Raw genomic sequence first — 17,482 nt, 5'->3', positions numbered from 1 at the left:
ACCCCCCTGGTGATCATTCCTGCTCTGCCACCACCACTTTTTCCCTCTCCCGTTTCTTCTTGATGCTGCCAGGTTTGCTGTGCCGTATTCTGTTCTCCTCCCTGTGGGAAAACACAAACATGCCATCAACGGTTTCATCAAAATCAAAACATTCAAATTGCTTGTGTCACAGTCAAAACCTTTGTGATAATCTACTGATGAAATATTTGCCTCATATATGAAGTTTAGGCAACCAGGTAATAAGATACTGACTCAGAGATAACAGTTACAGCAACTAGTTTGAAAATCGATCCACTTGCTTGAGTCACTGGAAACTTTTACTGAAACAAACAAGTTTACTGAATCCTGAGTTAAAAACACTTACATGTACTTGCATCAGCATTTTGCAGAGAAATTTTTGAAAACAGAGAAGAAATATGGAGAGGAAGAGAGACATACAGAAAAGACAAATCAGAAAAGTGTATTGTATCATAACCCCTGCTCATGTCAATACTACATGATTTCCAACGTAAGGCCGAAGAACCTAAAGCTAGTATGGGTTAATACTGATGATGATGTGTTGATGAATTGCCAAAGTCCAAGATACGTACTTCCTCCTGCGTGAGTCCTTCATAATCCTAGTCTGGCGTGTAAGATGATACACCTCCTTGGGGACGTGTCTGTGTCGGGCGATGCGTCTGACCTGTGGGTGGTGCTGAAACTTCTCCTTCAGTTTGTCACTGTACGTCAGGGCTGACTCCTCACGGGGGGTTAACTGGGAAAAATAAAGAATATGCATGTAACAACATTAGATAAATGTATGCACAGTTACATGTACATGTATGTTGTAAACTAGCTTTAAACTAGGGATAACACTGAGAAGACAGAGGTAGGTTGATGCAGACAACACAGATTGAGACCTTAAAAAGATAATCGTACCTTTCTACCATCTTAAGTTAGGACGTATTTACTAGTTATCTGAGAGCATAGATGATGGCACTACAAAGGCTTACCCTACAATGCCCAGTTAGGTAAACTGTAAATAGTGACAAAATGTCCTACATAAAGCTCTTTGCGAGTACATAACTCTGCAAACTTTAAGATACTTTAAGATGCACAAGCTACTGACAAAAAGTATTGGACAGTTTCCAATATATCCAGTTGCTTCAGTAACTGTTTTCTTGTGTACCTCATTACCTGGATGTCTAACCTACATCAACACAACTATAACAACTTGAAGACGTCTTATCTCCCACCTTGCCTATTTTCTCGGCAGCCTTGGCCTTCCAGATGCGGACGTTTGTCTCGTCGGAGCCGGACAGGATGTACTTGTTGTCCAGAGACCACTTTATACAGAACACCCGCTGCATCCGCTTGGTGTGGTAAACCTCCCTGTGGTGGGGAGACATGGTGTAACTTAATACACAGACACACACACACACAAACACACACACACACAAAACTCACACATACAGAACACCTGCTGCATCCGCTTGGTGTGGTAAACTTCTCTGTGAGGAGACAAGGGCATCAGAGATGGCAGACGTCACCAACATGGTAATAAACACTTGCTGGCTGGTATAAAGGATATGCAGAGCAGTAACACATTCACACACGCGCACGGGCACACACACACATAAGGACGTACACACACACACACAGACACACACAGACAGACACACACACACACAGACACATATACACTCACAAGCACACACACACTCATTAACACACAAATATCTCCTACTACATCATGTAAGCCAACACCACAGGGTGTCTTCTACAGAACCAGTTCCCATGGTGACAGACATCTGGTTCAGGTCATTGACCTGATGTGTTTGGAGAAAAAGAGGAAGAAGAGGAAACTGAGCAAAAACAATCCTCCCGCAAAGGCAAACATAACAAAAACCCGAATCTGAAACTGTGAAGTGCAGACTTTCCCTCAGAATCTGTTTTTATGTTGTTCCAAACCTGGACACGAAAACAAACAAGCGTACCTGCTGCGTCCCTTTTCCAGAGGGAAGATGCGGATGGTTTTATCGAAGCTGCCGGACACAAACTCCCGGCCGGTGGGGGAGTAGTCCAGGTCCAACACGGCGTTCACATGGTCCATGTGGATGTTAAATGGGGAAGTCAGTCTTCTGATGTCAAAACTGTACAGGCTTGGAGAGAAAAGGCAGGATGCTGTCAATCTAAGATGTAAGATACAGGCTAAGGTAGAACAAGGTGTGGACAATGTAAGATGATCTAACATCTTAGTCTTGAAAGCTCCCCACATGTACAGTAGCTCAACTTTTGTTGTGTGTTTCTGTATAAATATTTTGTCAAAAGTTAGTCTAATATCTTGAGTCTGGGAAAGGATGGCAAGGTATAGACTAAGATAATTAAATTGAATGTGAACTAAAGGGACAACAACTTGAACAAAAAATTAAGGTGTAATCAGTGCTAAAAGGGCTAGATGTACTTTTCCTTTTTTTGAACCCCACAATATTTCCAATCATTTCCCAATCAAGCCTATTTGTAAGTAATGACTAAGTTCCAACTTTGATAATGAAATTACTTGTGATCCTCGTTAGTGACAGTGAAAACGAAGGCCTCCATGGGGTTCCAGTATTAGTAAGTAATGACTAATTAAAGTTTCATGTTTAGTAATTAAAACTAACTTGTGATCCTCGTTAGCGACAGTGAAAACGAATGCCTCCATGGGGTTCCAGTATTAGTAAGTAATGACTAGTAAGTAATAACTAAGTAATGTTTAAGTACATGTAATGACTAAGTTTCATGTTTAGTAATTAAAACTAACTTGTGATCCTCGTTAGCGACAGTGAAAACGAAGGCCTCCATGGGGTTCCAGGCGAGCACGTTGGAGCGCATGTTCAGGATGACCTTCCTCAGCGGACTCGACCCTCGCGTGTCGTACAGGATGATACTCCTGTCTGCCGCACAGCTCGCTAGGTAGTGTTTCTGTAAGGGCAAAGGTTAGGTCAGGTCAAGTCATACAACTGTCTGCTGCACAGCTCGCCAGGTAGTGTTTCTGCAAGGGCAAAGGTCAGGTCAGGTCATACAACTGTCTGCTGCACAGCTCGCCAGGTAGTGCTTCTGTAAGGGAAAAGGTCATGTCAGGTAGAGTTCTGCAAGGTTGAAGGTCAGGTCAAGTAGTGTGTCTGTTAGGGTTAAAGGTCAGATATGTTTCTGTGAGGTCAGACAGAGGTTAGGTCAGATGGTGTTTCTTTAAGGTCAAAGGTTAGGTCAGGTAGCATTTCTGTAAGGTCAAAGGTCAGGTAGCATTTCTGTAAGGTCAAGGGTCAGGTCAGGTACTGTTTCTGTGTGGTTAAAGATTAGGTTAGGTTGGGTAGTGTTTCTGTAAGGTTAAAGGTCTATCTCCAGTATAGGAAAAATTTAAAGTCTTTCTGACATCCACTCACCTCGATGGGGTTGAACCTGACACAGTTGAGGCTGTCCACCCCCCATGAGAAGGAGCGGAGTGGTTCGGCCCGGGCGTGGTCCCAGATGTCCACCGTCTGCCCGCAGGTGGCGAAGGTCGCGTCCTTCCAGTGGTGGTCGATTCCGGTGAAAATACTCTGGGGGACGGGAATCAGCAGTAATACTGATTATCACTGATTGTCTCAGCAGAACAGTATATTTCTTTCACTGATCCCCTTATAGTAAGAACAGTTTCCCTACAGTCAAGTGCTAAGAGAAAGCAGTATGTACAAAGATTTTCAAAGTCTTTGGTATGACACCGCCAGGGATCGAACTCACAACCTACCGATTACATTCAACTTCAAGGCAAGCATTCTACCAGTAGAGTGCTTGCCTTGTAATTGGTAGGTTGTGAGTTCGATCCCTGCCCAAGTCATACCCACTTTGCCATTGCACCGGTTTGATCAGTCTTTGACACAGATTTTTAAAGACCAATCTGCCTAGTAAGATATATATAAATTGCTTGGGATGTGTATGAGTATATGGCACAGTTCTTGTACAACAAACATCATGCTTTTTTCTGCACCTCTCACCTTGCCGAGGATGGTTTGTACCGGCTCCTCCTCCTCCTCTCCAGCCTCCGGTGACGTCAGACTCCACATCTTTATCGTCTTGTCATCTCCTATCTGGGAAAAAAGAAAAGGGCTCAATAAAAGAGGTTCATCGGTCATGTAAGATTAACAGTTACAGTAGTAGAACATTCATCGATCACTGACTGTTTTGAAAGGTAGGAAACACGAACCCCAAAAGTTTCCAATGTCTACTGTACATCTTGATCTTCCTACTTTCTTTCTGAATCTTTACTAAAAACATCCATTATTTCTAACCAAGAAACTTGAGACACCGTCATTGTATGACCTTCAGCAGCATGGCTGACCCATGTGACCCCAGTGAGGTCAGAGGTGAAAGGTTATGCCCTTACCGACAGTACGTTGCCGTGATCGGGTGTGACACACATCCCGCGTACGAACCCCGTGTGTGCCTGGATCGTCCGGCGGCAGTCTCGACTCCCCAGGTTCCAGATCTTTATCTGAAGATGAGATTTAGAATAAAGTGATCCAGATTTGAAAATGAGATTATGAAAAAATGTGATGCTGATTTTAATATGAGAGTTATGAAAATCCAACACTCTATAAATATAACATGCCAAAGTTGCAAAATTGATGGCCCTTCTTTATATACTAATTGGTAGGGGCCTTAAACTTACCTATATTGCATCACACTACACATAAACACTTCAAACAATAAGCTTAAAAGGGGGTTCACAAATAATCTAAAGGATGCCCAGTGTCATACTCTAGTACTAGTAGTTGAAAGCACAGAATTTAGAGATACAAATACCTGTTTACGCCTTGGAGTTGGAGGCCTGTACCTTTGACAATGGGCATGCATTTTCTTAATTATGAACCTCCTAATTTTTATATTATGAATTTTCCACTAAGTTCCTCACCTCCCCGTCGCAGGCCCCAGTCAGCAGTGTAGACAGCGAGCCCGGGTGTTTGGCCATGCAGTTCACGCCGTCTCGATGGCCGTCCAGAGCGCCGACGAACGGTTTAGCGAACACCCGCTCCAGTTTGGTGGCGTTCAGCGCCCGCGTGTATTCTCTCGCTGCCTCGAACGGGTGAAGGGCAGGGTCATAGTTCCTGGGTACTGGGGGAAAGGTTAGATGTCATTGGACTGTTCCAAAAATCATCTTAATGTTAATTGTAGAAGTGCTCTCCAAGCAGAGGTTTGGGTTTTAGCTTTTTTGGCAACTGTTTCAAGGCTTTTTATGGGGCTTTCTTTTTTGCACTGGAATCTTTTCTACGCCAATCCAAACAACCCTTCTAATACTAGCACTAGTTGCAGTAGTAGGTGCAGATGTACCTTGAAAAATAGGGCACCAAATATTAGAGTCTTTGTTGAACTTGTTGAGTCCACGTATAGCGGAAAAATAGACGTATTTTAGCAGGCAGGCACAACAACAGTAAAAGCTGTTTACTAGAAATTTTGGAAACGTTTGTCAAAGTAATCAAATAATGTTTACAAACCTAACCACTACTAATACTATGCACATGTATGTACGCGCAGCTGTTTAGGGGGGAGGGGGGGCGCTAATACTCACATCTCTGGATGTCCCGTTTGGTTTCCCGTCCGTAGTCGTCTGGGTTTCTGCTCAACACCTTGATCTTCATCTTCAAGGATGTTTTCCGTCTTATCTGATCTGAAGTAAGGCGGTTGGTTCGACCAGAAAGTTAAAATTTCGGCAAAGTTTTTCTTCCGTCCATTTGGTGCACACGCTTTGGGGCCTCGCTTGTAACTTTAAACATTAGGCTGTCCGATGAAATTATTGTGACGCCTGTTTAGATTTCTAAAAGCTTCAAAAACTGCCATATGAAATTTAAATCATATATCAATACATATAATCCATTAATTCTGAAAGGTAATATCTATATTTTGATTCTTAAATCGCAAGAAAGGTATGACTTACAATCAGGCATAAAATATAGCTACGCCGGCGGTCTATATAGGTCCCTTGCGATCTTGTGACTTGGATCGGAAAACCAGAAAACTATCGTTAGTTTTTCACCTAAATGAGACATTTTTGAGCCGAAAATCATGAGTTTCTTCGGGTTTGGGACGACAGCTGATATCGACGTGGTCTTGGACGGCTCCCAGACGCGGAAATACGTCGAGCATAAGACAGAAGAGGGGAGAAAGGAGAAATATCCGCTGTACTATGATGGCGAGACAGTGGCTGGGAAGGTAGGAGGGGTGTGGGGAGGGGGGCGGTTTATGTGGAAATTGTTCTCGCTACGCGCAGGGAATACGTAATTGTTTAGAAACTGTATATTTATTGTGTAGCTGTCTTCATGATACTTTTTTTAAACGTTTAGTCAAAGTTATACATGTTTATAAAAGATGAATTTGCTGTCATGCCAAATAAAGCTATAACGTCAGTGTAACACTTTTACTAAGAGGGGGAGTGAGTGTGTGTTATGTGTGTCTTGAATATGTGAGTTTTTAAGCCGTTTTGTTTTAGATGGTTACCTTGTGAGTGAAACATTGCAATCATGTGGTGCTAATAGTGATCATTAATGAAGCTATAGTAAAAGCAGTTACTGAAGCGACTGGATATGACTTTGGAAATGGTCAGACATTTCAGGTAGTATCTACTACCTTCCATCAGTGACACTGTTTTTTGGTGTATCTTATTTAGGTTATTACCTGGATGTCTAAGTCCTAACCCCCTTCACTGATGTATCTCGTGTGCATGCCCTTCCTCTGGGGGTCAGGGCTTCCAGGGCCTCCTTGGTGCACCATCGCTGATAGAGTGATAGTATATGATTCGCTTGTTGGATGGAACATGGTGGAATAGTCTACCCGAGGAGGTAGTAACAACCCCAAGTGTGAACAGTTTTATAAATAGACTGGACAAACACATGAGAAGCCACCCAGTAGTGTACAACCCCCGGGCATTGGACAACCCCCACAAGATGACCATGTCTATGCAGTAAGCTACAAGGAGCGGCTCACAATGGAAGAGAACTTCCTACCGAGACGAAAGATCTACTCTACTCTACTCTTGTTGTTGTGTGTGTGTGTGTGTGTCTTCCTCAGCTGACATGTACTTGTTTATTCACATCATCTCCCACAGGTCAGTGTGAGCCTGAGTAAGGCGGGGTCCAAGCTGGAGCATCAGGGCATCAAGATAGAGTTCATAGGTCAGATCGAGCTGTACTACGACAGGGGAAACCACCACGAGTTCATCTCACTGGTCAAAGGTAAGGGTCAGAGGGGAGAGTTCATAGGTCAGAGTATCAGATCATGCTGCTCTATGACCTGGACCTCATCTCATTTCAAAGATCAGGTTATACTGTTAAAGGGGAGAGATTATAGGTCAGGAGTTGTATTAACAAGTATTTCTAGAATTTTGATTTTAGCATGACATATTTAAGATGTTTTACCCCCCTTTTGCAGAGTTGGCGCGGCCCGGCGTACTGACCCAGTCCACGTCTTTCGACTTTGAGTTCATTAATGTGGAGAAACCTTACGAGTCGTACACGGGAGCCAACGTCAAGCTCAGGTAAACATCAACAATAAACACAAGAAACAAGCAAGAAACAGACAATATGTGAGGTATTGGAGTTTCAACAGCATTGCAGAATAAAACTTGATATTGTGAAAAGATGACAGGAAAAATTTGGTGTACAAGATGATCTTGGTTGGTGGGGTCGTGTTGTGTAACAACAGCAGAGCATTTGGCTCAGAACCGAGAGGTCCTGGGTTCGAATCCTGCCATGTCACCATTCTTGTGCCCTTGTGAAAGACACTTTACATAACTTTCCTCACTTTGCTCAGGTGTTAATCATCATGATCAAACCCAAAATACGAAGTTGTGTAATTGTTGTAGGTTCTTGTGTCTAGATTGTAATGAACAGGTAACACACTGGATTTTTGAGGAGCTTCATACTTTCTTGTGTTGCCTCCAGGACTCCTAGCACCAAAAATTTAGTGAGGTTCCTAGCCATAGGTTGGACTGCTCTACTTCTAAGATAGGGGGTTTTGTGTGGTAGTGGACAAATGATTCACCACAGTAATATTTCTTGCAGATATTTCCTGCGCGTGACGATCGTGCGTCGACTGACAGACGTAACCAAGGAGATGGACATCGTTGTCCACACCCTCTCCACCTACCCGGAGGTCAACAACAGCCTCAAGATGGAGGTCGGCATTGAGGACTGTCTGCACATAGAGTTCGAGTACAACAAGCAGAAGTGAGTAAAGCATAGAATAAAGGGGTTTTCTTTCACACACCCAGTATTCTGTGACAATATTAGCAGAAAGGTAAGTTTAAATCTGATATTTGTGAGGAAAACACACTCTCAGTCTCACTATCCGTTTAACGTTAACAGTTAATATGTGGCATAAGACTTAGTGTGGATGTGCATGTGAGTATGAACAGTGTAACAGAAGACCCAGTCTTAAGTGTGTATACTACATAGTGTGAACACACCACTTAACCCTGTTTTCCTACAACATAGATACCAGCTGAAGGATTTAGTGAGAATACATGTGAATATGTGACATAAAATTGAGTATAAATGTGTGTGCTAGTGTGAATGTGCATGCTATAATATAAAGTGAATGCACGATTTAACCCTGTTTTCCTGTATAGATACCATCTGAAGGATATAATATTGGGAGCCCAGTGTGAACATGTGCCCCAAATCCTTGTGTGACTGTGAGTGTGCATGTCAGTGTGTGAGTGTGTATGCCAGTACTAAGTGTAAATGTGTGTGAAAAAAACTGAAACACGATTTAACCCTGTTTCCCTACGTATACCATCTGAAGGATGTAGTAAGTACTCTCACATGAATGTGTGACATAAGATCAAGTGTGAATGCGCATGCCAGTATAAATGTTTTCTGGTAGTGTAAACATGCATGCTACTTAGTGAACACACTGTTAACCCTATTTTCCCACATAGATACCATCTGAAGGATGTGATAGTGGGAAAAATCTACTTCTTGCTTAAATCGAGATGAAGCACATGAAATGAAACCCAATGTTAACATCTTATACATGTAGAAGACCAGTGTGATAGTGCATGTGTTAGTGTAAAACATCATTTAACCCATTTTTCCTGCATAGATACCATCTGAAGGATGTGATAGTGGGAAAAATCTACTTCTTGTTTAAATCGAGATGAAGCACATGAAATGAAACCCAATGTTAAGATCTTATACATGTAGAAGACCAGTGTGATAGTGCATGTGTTAGTGTAAACACATATGTTAACCCATTTTCCCTACAATAGATACCATCTGAAGGATGTGATAGTGGGAAAAATCTACTTCTTGCTTGTGCGAATCAAGATAAAACACATGGAACTGGCCATCATCAAACGGGAGACCACCGGCACGGGTGGGTGGTTTGTGTGTCCTGACACCCCTCTTCTGCTCAGTGGCACGGTCTGCACCAAGTTCTAACAATCTGTTGGTAGGACTGGTCCACCGTATAAGAGGGGTGGTCAGATTTATGTTTTCAATGGCTGCTGACAGTTGTAACTTGATACATGAACTAGAAACTTGTTCAGGTTGGCTGTTTTACTAAATTTTTTTTGTGAAGTTGAACTATGTATAAGTTAGAAATAATTTTAAGTCGGATTAAAAAGACAGCAAGTTTTTGGGTATCAAGTTACAACTAGTCCAAGATGCAGCCAGTAACCAGGGTCCTTTCTTGGGTGACATCGTAAGTAACTTGAAAAAAAATGTGTAAAAATGATTTCCAAGATTTTGACGCTGCAGTTTCCAATTTTCAGTCAAGACACATACATGTATTAGTTACTTGGTGATGTCATTCTGGGAACGACCTTGGTTAGTCTGACCTTGGCTAGAGGTGACCTTGAGCTTGTGTGTTCCGCAGGTTCCACCTGAGGGACGTAGTTATAGGGAAGATCTACTTTCTCCTGGTGCGCATCAAGATCAGATTGATGGAGATTAGCATTATAAAGAAAGAGACTGCAGGGACAGGTAGATAGCTCCCCCTAGCATGTCTCGCGTGAAGTGCACCTGAAACCGACGCAGTGTTTTACAGCATGGCGGAAACATGTATAGTGTGCCGCGGAGCATGCGGGTTGGATTGGGTAGTGCAGCTGTGCCTCCTAGCATGCGGGATGAGAACTGCAGGAGTTTGGCATGTGCCGTCTGTGGACATGACCCCAGCACTCCCCCTAGCATGAGTATTGTGAACTGCACACCATATAAGAGTGAACAAAATTCTGTCAGAAACTGTAGCCTTTTTGAGTGAAGAAAAGTTAAAACGTTAACACAGCCATAAAATGTCTTCAAGTTGCAATGAGTGTTTTTGATTGATAAGATAACATCATGCAAAATCTGACCAACTCAACTCAGTGTTGCCAATCCAAATACAATGTATGAATACTGTAATTTGTAGTTAATCATGTAAAACATTCTAAATTCCAATCTTGCATTTGATACCCTACCACAAAAACATTGGCATTCCAATGACAATGATATACTACTGATATGAAACAGATTTAGAACAAATCTTAAACAAGAAATATAGACAAACTTTAACCGACATAACTTTCATAGATACTTGAAGGCTGTTCCAGATACTTAAAGATCATGTATCCTTCTAGGCCCGAACATCTATAACGAGAACGAAACGGTAGCGAAGTATGAGATTATGGACGGCGCGCCGGTTCGCGGGGAGTCGATCCCGATCCGCCTGTTCCTGGCCGGGTACGATCTCACGCCCACGATGAGGGACATCAACAAGAAGTTCTCTGTTCGGTACTACCTGAACCTGGTGCTGGTGGACGAAGAGGAGAGAAGATACTTCAAACAACAGGTAAAAAATGTTATAGAATTTCTCCCACCTTCAAAAAGATCTCACCTTCACAATCACATTCCTTAGCATTGGCCTGGAGTCCAGTCTTGCTAGCTTTAGCTCTCCAAGATCTGCAAGACCGCAACCCCAGCTTTGGCTAGTGTGGACTCCAGCCTTGTTATGTTTACCGAAGGAAAACTTATTGTTTTTGCTGCGTTTCTTCTTCTTCTTCTCCAAACAGTGACTTCTGACCTAGCCAATAACCTGATTTGTTGAAATCTGTCACCATGGTAACTGGTGTTGGGTTGCATAATGTTGCAATTTTATAGTAGGAGGGATTTAGACTCCTGTCAACATACATGCATATGTGAATGTGTTTGAGTAAGATTTAATAGAGCAGACCATATGCGAAGGTAAAGGTTATGCATTTGCTTTGCAAATGTTACTTTCTAGTTAGATTTAGTGTGCCCTCACCAGGTCCAACATATGTTTTTATTTTATTTTTCATAGATGATGTTTTTATAACTATGTGTGCATTTCTGCTCCCAACAGGAGATAGTGCTGTGGCGTAAGGCTGACAGAGTTCGCACTGGGGGACAGGCGGATGAGTCCACTGCATGGGGGAGGGACTACCAGGCTTAGGGTGGAATGGGAGAGTCCATTCAGGATGGGGGAGGGACTACCAGGCATAGGAAGGAATGGGAGAGTCCATTCATGATGGGGGAGGAGAGGGACATCTAGTGAACCTTGTTACTTTTGTTGTAATGTTTAGCGTACATTGTATTTACAATTATGTGAAGACGATAAAAGAATTGTATGAAATGTGACCAATTGTTATAACTGATTAGAAACATGTAACTGCTCATTTAAAATAAGACTTTACCTGTTACTATTATAATAGCAGGATTATACATAAAATTTATTGTACCTCATTTCTTTCTACTTTTCTTTCCCAATGAAAGAAAGAATTACTTTTATGTTTATTCTAGAGATTATTTGATGAATGCTCTATAAAAGAGAGCAGTCTTTTCTCCTTGTGGCTCTAAACATGTCCAAAAATCCAGACATGATACGAAATAGTGGGCAACTTTAACTGGTTTATTGAATGTGATCTGTCAAAGTTTTCTTATCTACTAGTATTGAGATAATGTAACAGTTAATTATGTTGTGGTCTGTATCATGATAATACAGAGTATGGATTCAAGAAACATGAGGAAATATGTATCTAAATTAAAAAGTTTAAATGTAAAAGTTTAAAAAGTTTAAGTGAGTGAAATGAAATTAATCTTGTTCTGCCTGTTTTTTATAATAAAAGTTAAGTATTGGGCTCTTCGCCCAAATAAACGGAATCAAAGATTAATGTTGTACAGATAGCTTGGTTCGCTGTACTCTCCAAGCAGAGGTTTAGGTTTTGGTGCATTTGTGACGTTTTTAACAGGCTTTCTCTCTTGTACTGTTATCTCTGGGATAATGCTCTGCCAATGATAGTCTCTGCTGAAAGTTAAGTTATAGCAGCATGACTGAGCAGGATACGTCACTTATTACAGTCAAATGGCCCATTTATAAAGAGTGACAATCACTGAACTACAATGTATTTTCACCCAATAGCTAATCTTTTCCAGAATCACAAATTTCACACAACTGCAAGGTCTCTTCCCACACAAATCATTTGCATTGAAAATCTTTAACATTTCACAAGCGGTCAAAGGTCACCTGTCCTACATGCTGTATAACAGCAACATATTCTAACACCAACAGGCTGCTTCTAATATCCGACACTTTTTCTCACATACAAAGGCTGCTCATTAACGACCGAAATCTTGCGAAAGATTTCTTACGCAGAAGAAGTTTCGCAGCGGCGTTTCCATTACCAGTGGACAGTTCTGCGAAATTCTGCGGGACGTCCCGCAATCTTACGCACGGCCTTCCGCAATCTTACGCACGGCCTTCCGCAATATTTCGCACGGCCTTCCGCAATATTCCGCACGGCCTTCCGCAATATTCCGCACGGCGTTTCGCGATATACCGCAGGATGTACCGCGGTATTTCGCAGAACGTCCCGCGAAAACTGATGCGTATTTCGTGGCCTGTGCTGTATACATAGACACCATGAGTATTCTACTACCATTTAAGTCAATTTAAAAAAGGATACATTCTACAGTATGTAACATTCACCTATCATACACACTGTTTAACTGCACACCATATATGCATTGTGTTCCTTTCCCACAAGTTGTTCCTGGAACGTCATTATCAAATCATTTGCAATAGAAAATTCTAATCTATAAGATGTTCTAACACACCAACAGGCTGCTTCTAATATCCGGCATTTTTTCTCACTTCTTTGGTTTCTGAGAATCCAAACATCAATCTGGAACTATCTCTATATCTGTACATAGACACCACGAGTATTCTATTACCATTTACGTCAATGTCAATAAGGTTAATTTGTTACATTTCACAATATGTAAAATTCACCTATCATGCACACTGTTTGTGTTCCTTTCCCACAAGTTGTTCCTGGGACATCATTATCAAATCATTTCAATAGAAAATTCTAATCTATAACATCTCAACACCAATCTGGAACTACCTCTCTATATCTATACGTAGACACCACGAGTATTCAACCACCATTTAAGTCAATGTTAATAAGGATAATTAATTCTACAATATGTAACACTCACCTATCATACACACTGTTTAACTGTACACCATATATGCATTGTGTTCCCTTCCCACAATTTGTTCCTGGGACATCATTATCAAATCATTTCAATAGAAAATTCTAATCTATAACATTTTACAAGTGGTCAAAAGTCACCTGTACATACTGTATAACAACAACGTATTCTAACACACCAACAGGCTAATATCCCAAACATCAATCTGAAACTACCTCTCCATATCTATACAGATGCCACGAGTATTCTACCACCATTTAAGTCAATGTCAAAAAGGATACATTCTACAGTATGTAACATTCACCTATCATACACACTGTTTAACTCTACACCATATATGCATTGTGTTCCCTTCCCACAAGTTGTTCCTGGAACATCATTATCAAATCATTTGCAAAAGAAAATTCTAATCTATAACATTTCAACACAACATCTGGAACTACCTCTCTATACTACTAAAAAAAGTATACATAGATACCACGAGTATTCTATCACCATTTTTGTCAACGTCAATAAGGATAATTAATTCTACAATATGTAACATTCACCTATCATGCACACTGTATAACTGTACACCATTACTTGAACACATGAGCTGACGGCTTCTGAAACCCAACAATTATTTTACAATACTTTGACTCCTGAACGGTCATATTATACCCAAAGAATACTTCTGATCAAAGACGTGTAAAATCAAAATATTGTCTATTAAAGTCTTCTATTTACACCATGTCTGATGCTAAAGACGACAGGCATTAGTCATAACTGAGCTGATTCAGCAAGCTTGTCATGACAAACCTGTACATTTATCTTTGACGAATGTTTTGAACGAAACACATAATGAAAATTTGGCTACTTTGGGGGACGCGACAATCCCCAGAAGTGTCACTTGACAAAAACACACATACACTTATCCTACAAACACTCTATATCTGCTGTCAAATTCTCATCAATGTCCACCCTCCAACATTCCTATGATCTTGTATCAAAGACAAACTTAACTGCGGGCTGTTCTCACCGACTGCTACTCGTCAGAAGAAGGCGAGATTCCACCGCTTGGCATGTCGTCTGCAAGACAATTGCGAATCACGTGTTAGTGTTGCAAAAGTTTGTTGATAGAAAGTGTGACAGAAAGTGATATTCTCCTGAACATAACAGGCTTGAGAGATTTTGGTCCTTGATGAGGAAGAAAGGAATACAGAATGTACATGGAATACGGTCTAAAACATACATTAAATCAATAACAACACAAATGTCAAAAGAATTGCTGTACCTGTGATACCGCAGGCTCGCAGGAACTCTCTCTCTGAGTCCTCCCAGTACTTGGACTTCTTAAGCGCATCTTTGAACTCCTTTGCCTGTGTGAATGCCTTCTTAGTGTCCCTCAGAGTTTCGCGGATTTTGTCAGCCCACTTTCCGGCAGTTTTGTCCATGTCGCTGTCTCGCACGCTGGTCTCCACGATTCTGTTCAGGAGGCCCCTTGGCAACTTCTCCTCGTCAACGAGCTTCTGGATCATATCCGCCAGTCCTGACTTGTCGGAGATGAGGACGGGGATGCCTGCTGCGATGGCCTCCAGGCCGACCAGTCCAAACGGCTCGGAGCGGGACGGCATCAGGACCAGGTGGGCCATCATCATGTCGTCCCTGATGTCCTCCTGAGTCCCGTACGGATACAGGGTGGGGTTCAGGTCGGGGCTGTTCAGGTTGGCCACCAGGATCTTTAAGCTCTCCTTCCAATCATCCTTGCTGATGCCTCGCGTGATCCATTGCAGATCCTTCAGATACTTTCTGACAATCCCAATGGCCCTTGCCACAAGGTTGTAACCTTTCAGATTCTCAACATTCTTCACTCTTCCGATACACAGGACCACCAACGCACCTTTCCCGCTTTTAGGTTGGATTTTGACTTCTTCAAACAACTTGGATGGCCTCGGGAAGAACAGGTGGTGCTCTCTTGGTTTCTTGCCTCCTTCGTATTTAGGAATAAAATGCTTGTAGATCCGCTCTCCCACAGAGAAAGCTGCCTTTGCGTTGTCAACATGTTTAAGCATTTTCTTCTCTATCTCCCAAGCTTCCATGGCCCTCTGCCCCCCCTTGAAGTACGCGGTGTCCTCAGGTATGACGTGAGTGAACGTTACGAGGTCTGCCTGTGGATAGCGGTCATCCTTGATGTTTCGTGCTGCCGTATCTGTGATGTTGGCATGGCCGATGATGCATGTGACGTTCTTGGGGAGGTTTTGGAAGTGGTACCTGTGACTGTAGGTCAGCCAGTCTAAAGTAGGCTCTCCCTCCCTCCCTCGTGGATCTGGCCCTATCAGCGTAACGTCGTCTCTGTTTGCTGCCTCCTGGTCTTGTTCGGGTACATTCAGCTGTAGGACTGTGGCATACACGACTGCCTTACCCTGCAGGGTTTGGCTCGCCTGGCAGTTGACGGTAGAAACTCCTCCCTTGGAAGTTCCATACTCGTCGTTGATCAACAAGACTATGGGTACTTTACAACCTTAAAGAAACAAAGACAAATACAGTACGAAAGGATAAGCAGGCTCGTAGTACGTACTTGGTAACTGGAGGCAAAATGAAATCTGGCTATCTACACCTGAACAACGATATGTTGTGTATATTGAGTAGATATTTTTTTTCATTTATTAAGCCTCACAGATTTTAAAATCTGTAAGGGGCAGGCAACAGAAAAGCTGGTTTCTCTACGGGGCCGGCTCCTCAACAGAGATACAGCACAATGACAACAAAACATCTAAATAACAACTAAATATCAAAACTAAAAAAAAGAACTGTAATAAACATGTAACAAAATGGCAGGACTAAAGAAAGGCGTTGGACAATATCAAGAGGTGAGGCAGTCATTACATCGGCATGTGGAGGACCAGGTGCATAATATTATGTTATCGGTGCAATATGTGGAGTTTGCCAGTGATATGTAATAAGTAACTAATAATGTCCTAACATAAGAGATGCTGAGGTTTGAGTACATGTGTTGTATTGTTACAGGTAAAGTGTTCCAGATGAGTACAATACGACTGAAATATGAGAAGGTAAATGTTACAGTTTTATATAGGCGCATAGCAAATTGAAATTGGTCGGTGTAGCGAAAAGATCTACTAGGTACATTAACTTTAACAAAACGAAACATATCAATGGAGTAAAACCCACGAATACGCTTGAAAATGATGCTCCCTTTGTAGATTAGGACGACCAGACTACTGTTCTGGTATGTTTTGAAATTCAATACAAAATGATAATCATGAAAAAGGACACCGTCTGTTGATGCCTAAAACTCACCCTTTGTGTCGTCGGTCATGACCTGCAATGGATTAAAGGAGAAAGGTGTTAGAACTGTTGAAGCATTCTTGAAGTTGTAGGGTGCTATTCGACAACAAAGTATAACACAGGAGAAGTCATAAATACCTGCTGAATGATTCTCTGTAGCTTCACGTCTGAAACTTCCCCTTCTTTCATCTGTATCTCCTCACATGCCAAGTTGTACAGGACAGGAGACCGTTGCTTCAGCGTCTTGAGCATCTTGTCTCGGGGGCCGTGTGGGTGTGGGGTGTATGGGTCACACTGTGGGTACAGCAGGATCGGTAGGAGTAGCTTCTCATTCTGAACTGGGAACTTGTAGGCGAGTTTTGACCAGTGCCTGTGAGTCTGGGGACTGATGACCAGAGCAACCATTCTGTTTTTGGTGTTAAACAGAAGTTCCACTGTTTTCTTTGTGACGGTGTCGGTTGTTGTGATGACCTCCGTGTGGCAGGGCAGTTCTGACTTTCCAGCGGCTGTCTGGAGAGATTGGGCGAACTCTGTGCAGTCGTTTGTGTGGAGGATGGTAAGCACTTTTCCTGCCAGAAATAAGGTAACACCCATTTCTATCTGTGTAAGGATTGAGTTTTAGAATGCAGGTAGATTCAAGGCAGAGAAGAACGTACCCTCTACCAGGTTTGGGGAGGCGGCTGGAAGGAGTAGAAATCGGCCAAATAGAGAGA

The 17,482-nt window shown here is 42.2% G+C and overlaps 3 protein-coding genes across 3 annotated transcripts in view; 1 reads left to right on the top strand and 2 right to left on the bottom strand.

Moving 5' to 3' along the window:
* Positions 1 to 5,770, bottom strand: LOC109473167 (DDB1- and CUL4-associated factor 13-like). The gene is made up of 10 exons (XM_019773052.1): positions 5,567 to 5,770; positions 4,913 to 5,112; positions 4,385 to 4,492; positions 3,996 to 4,088; positions 3,405 to 3,560; positions 2,783 to 2,943; positions 1,977 to 2,141; positions 1,236 to 1,371; positions 591 to 754; positions 1 to 101 (listed from the first exon to the last, which is right to left on the bottom strand). The coding sequence occupies exons 1-10, from the start codon at positions 5,634 to 5,636 to the stop codon at positions 14 to 16; spliced, it is 1,341 nt and encodes a 446-aa protein (XP_019628611.1). The 5' UTR covers positions 5,637 to 5,770; the 3' UTR covers positions 1 to 13.
* Positions 5,771 to 5,981: 211 nt separating this feature from the next.
* On the top strand, positions 5,982 to 12,049 carry LOC109473174 (vacuolar protein sorting-associated protein 26B-like). Its single transcript, XM_019773058.1, has 7 exons — positions 5,982 to 6,207; positions 7,100 to 7,226; positions 7,423 to 7,528; positions 8,055 to 8,219; positions 9,263 to 9,369; positions 10,610 to 10,821; positions 11,353 to 12,049. Exons 1-7 carry the CDS (start codon positions 6,061 to 6,063, stop codon positions 11,440 to 11,442), a joined length of 954 nt encoding a protein of 317 aa, XP_019628617.1. The 5' UTR covers positions 5,982 to 6,060; the 3' UTR covers positions 11,443 to 12,049.
* Positions 12,050 to 12,935: 886 nt separating this feature from the next.
* The window catches only part of LOC109473179, a 7,995-nt gene continuing 3,448 nt past the window's right edge, over positions 12,936 to 17,482 (bottom strand). The window contains exons 6-9 of the mRNA XM_019773062.1: positions 16,908 to 17,338; positions 16,782 to 16,803; positions 14,758 to 15,984; positions 12,936 to 14,552 (exon numbers count right to left, since the gene is read on the bottom strand). Coding sequence (XP_019628621.1) covers positions 14,509 to 14,552; positions 14,758 to 15,984; positions 16,782 to 16,803; positions 16,908 to 17,338 — 1,724 coding nt within the window. The 3' untranslated portion in view covers positions 12,936 to 14,508. The remainder of the gene's footprint in view (positions 14,553 to 14,757; positions 15,985 to 16,781; positions 16,804 to 16,907; positions 17,339 to 17,482) is intronic.

This window comes from Branchiostoma belcheri, unplaced genomic scaffold (assembly GCF_001625305.1).
Source record: "Branchiostoma belcheri isolate BF01 breed outbred unplaced genomic scaffold, Haploidv18h27 scaffold290, whole genome shotgun sequence".
In the NCBI taxonomy this organism is placed as follows: domain Eukaryota; kingdom Metazoa; phylum Chordata; class Leptocardii; order Amphioxiformes; family Branchiostomatidae; genus Branchiostoma; species Branchiostoma belcheri.
This window is presented reverse-complemented; position numbering and strand designations above follow the sequence as displayed.

Bases quoted from the DNA above. Each gene is read 5' to 3' on its own strand.
- LOC109473167 (XM_019773052.1), bottom strand. From the start codon at position 5,636: ATGAAGATCAAGGTGTTGAGCAGAAACCCAGACGACTACGGACGGGAA. The intron at 3,561-3,995 runs GTGAGAGGTGCA...CCCGTCCCCCAG, and splicing joins TACAAACCATCCTCGGCAAG to AGTATTTTCACCGGAATCGA. The intron at 2,142-2,782 runs GTTAGTTTTAAT...TTTCTCTCCAAG, and splicing joins GTCGCTAACGAGGATCACAA to CCTGTACAGTTTTGACATCA.
- LOC109473174 (XM_019773058.1), top strand. From the start codon at position 6,061: ATGAGTTTCTTCGGGTTTGGGACGACAGCTGATATCGACGTGGTCTTG. The intron at 7,227-7,422 runs GTAAGGGTCAGA...CCCCTTTTGCAG, and splicing joins GTTCATCTCACTGGTCAAAG to AGTTGGCGCGGCCCGGCGTA. The intron at 10,822-11,352 runs GTAAAAAATGTT...TGCTCCCAACAG, and splicing joins GAAGATACTTCAAACAACAG to GAGATAGTGCTGTGGCGTAA.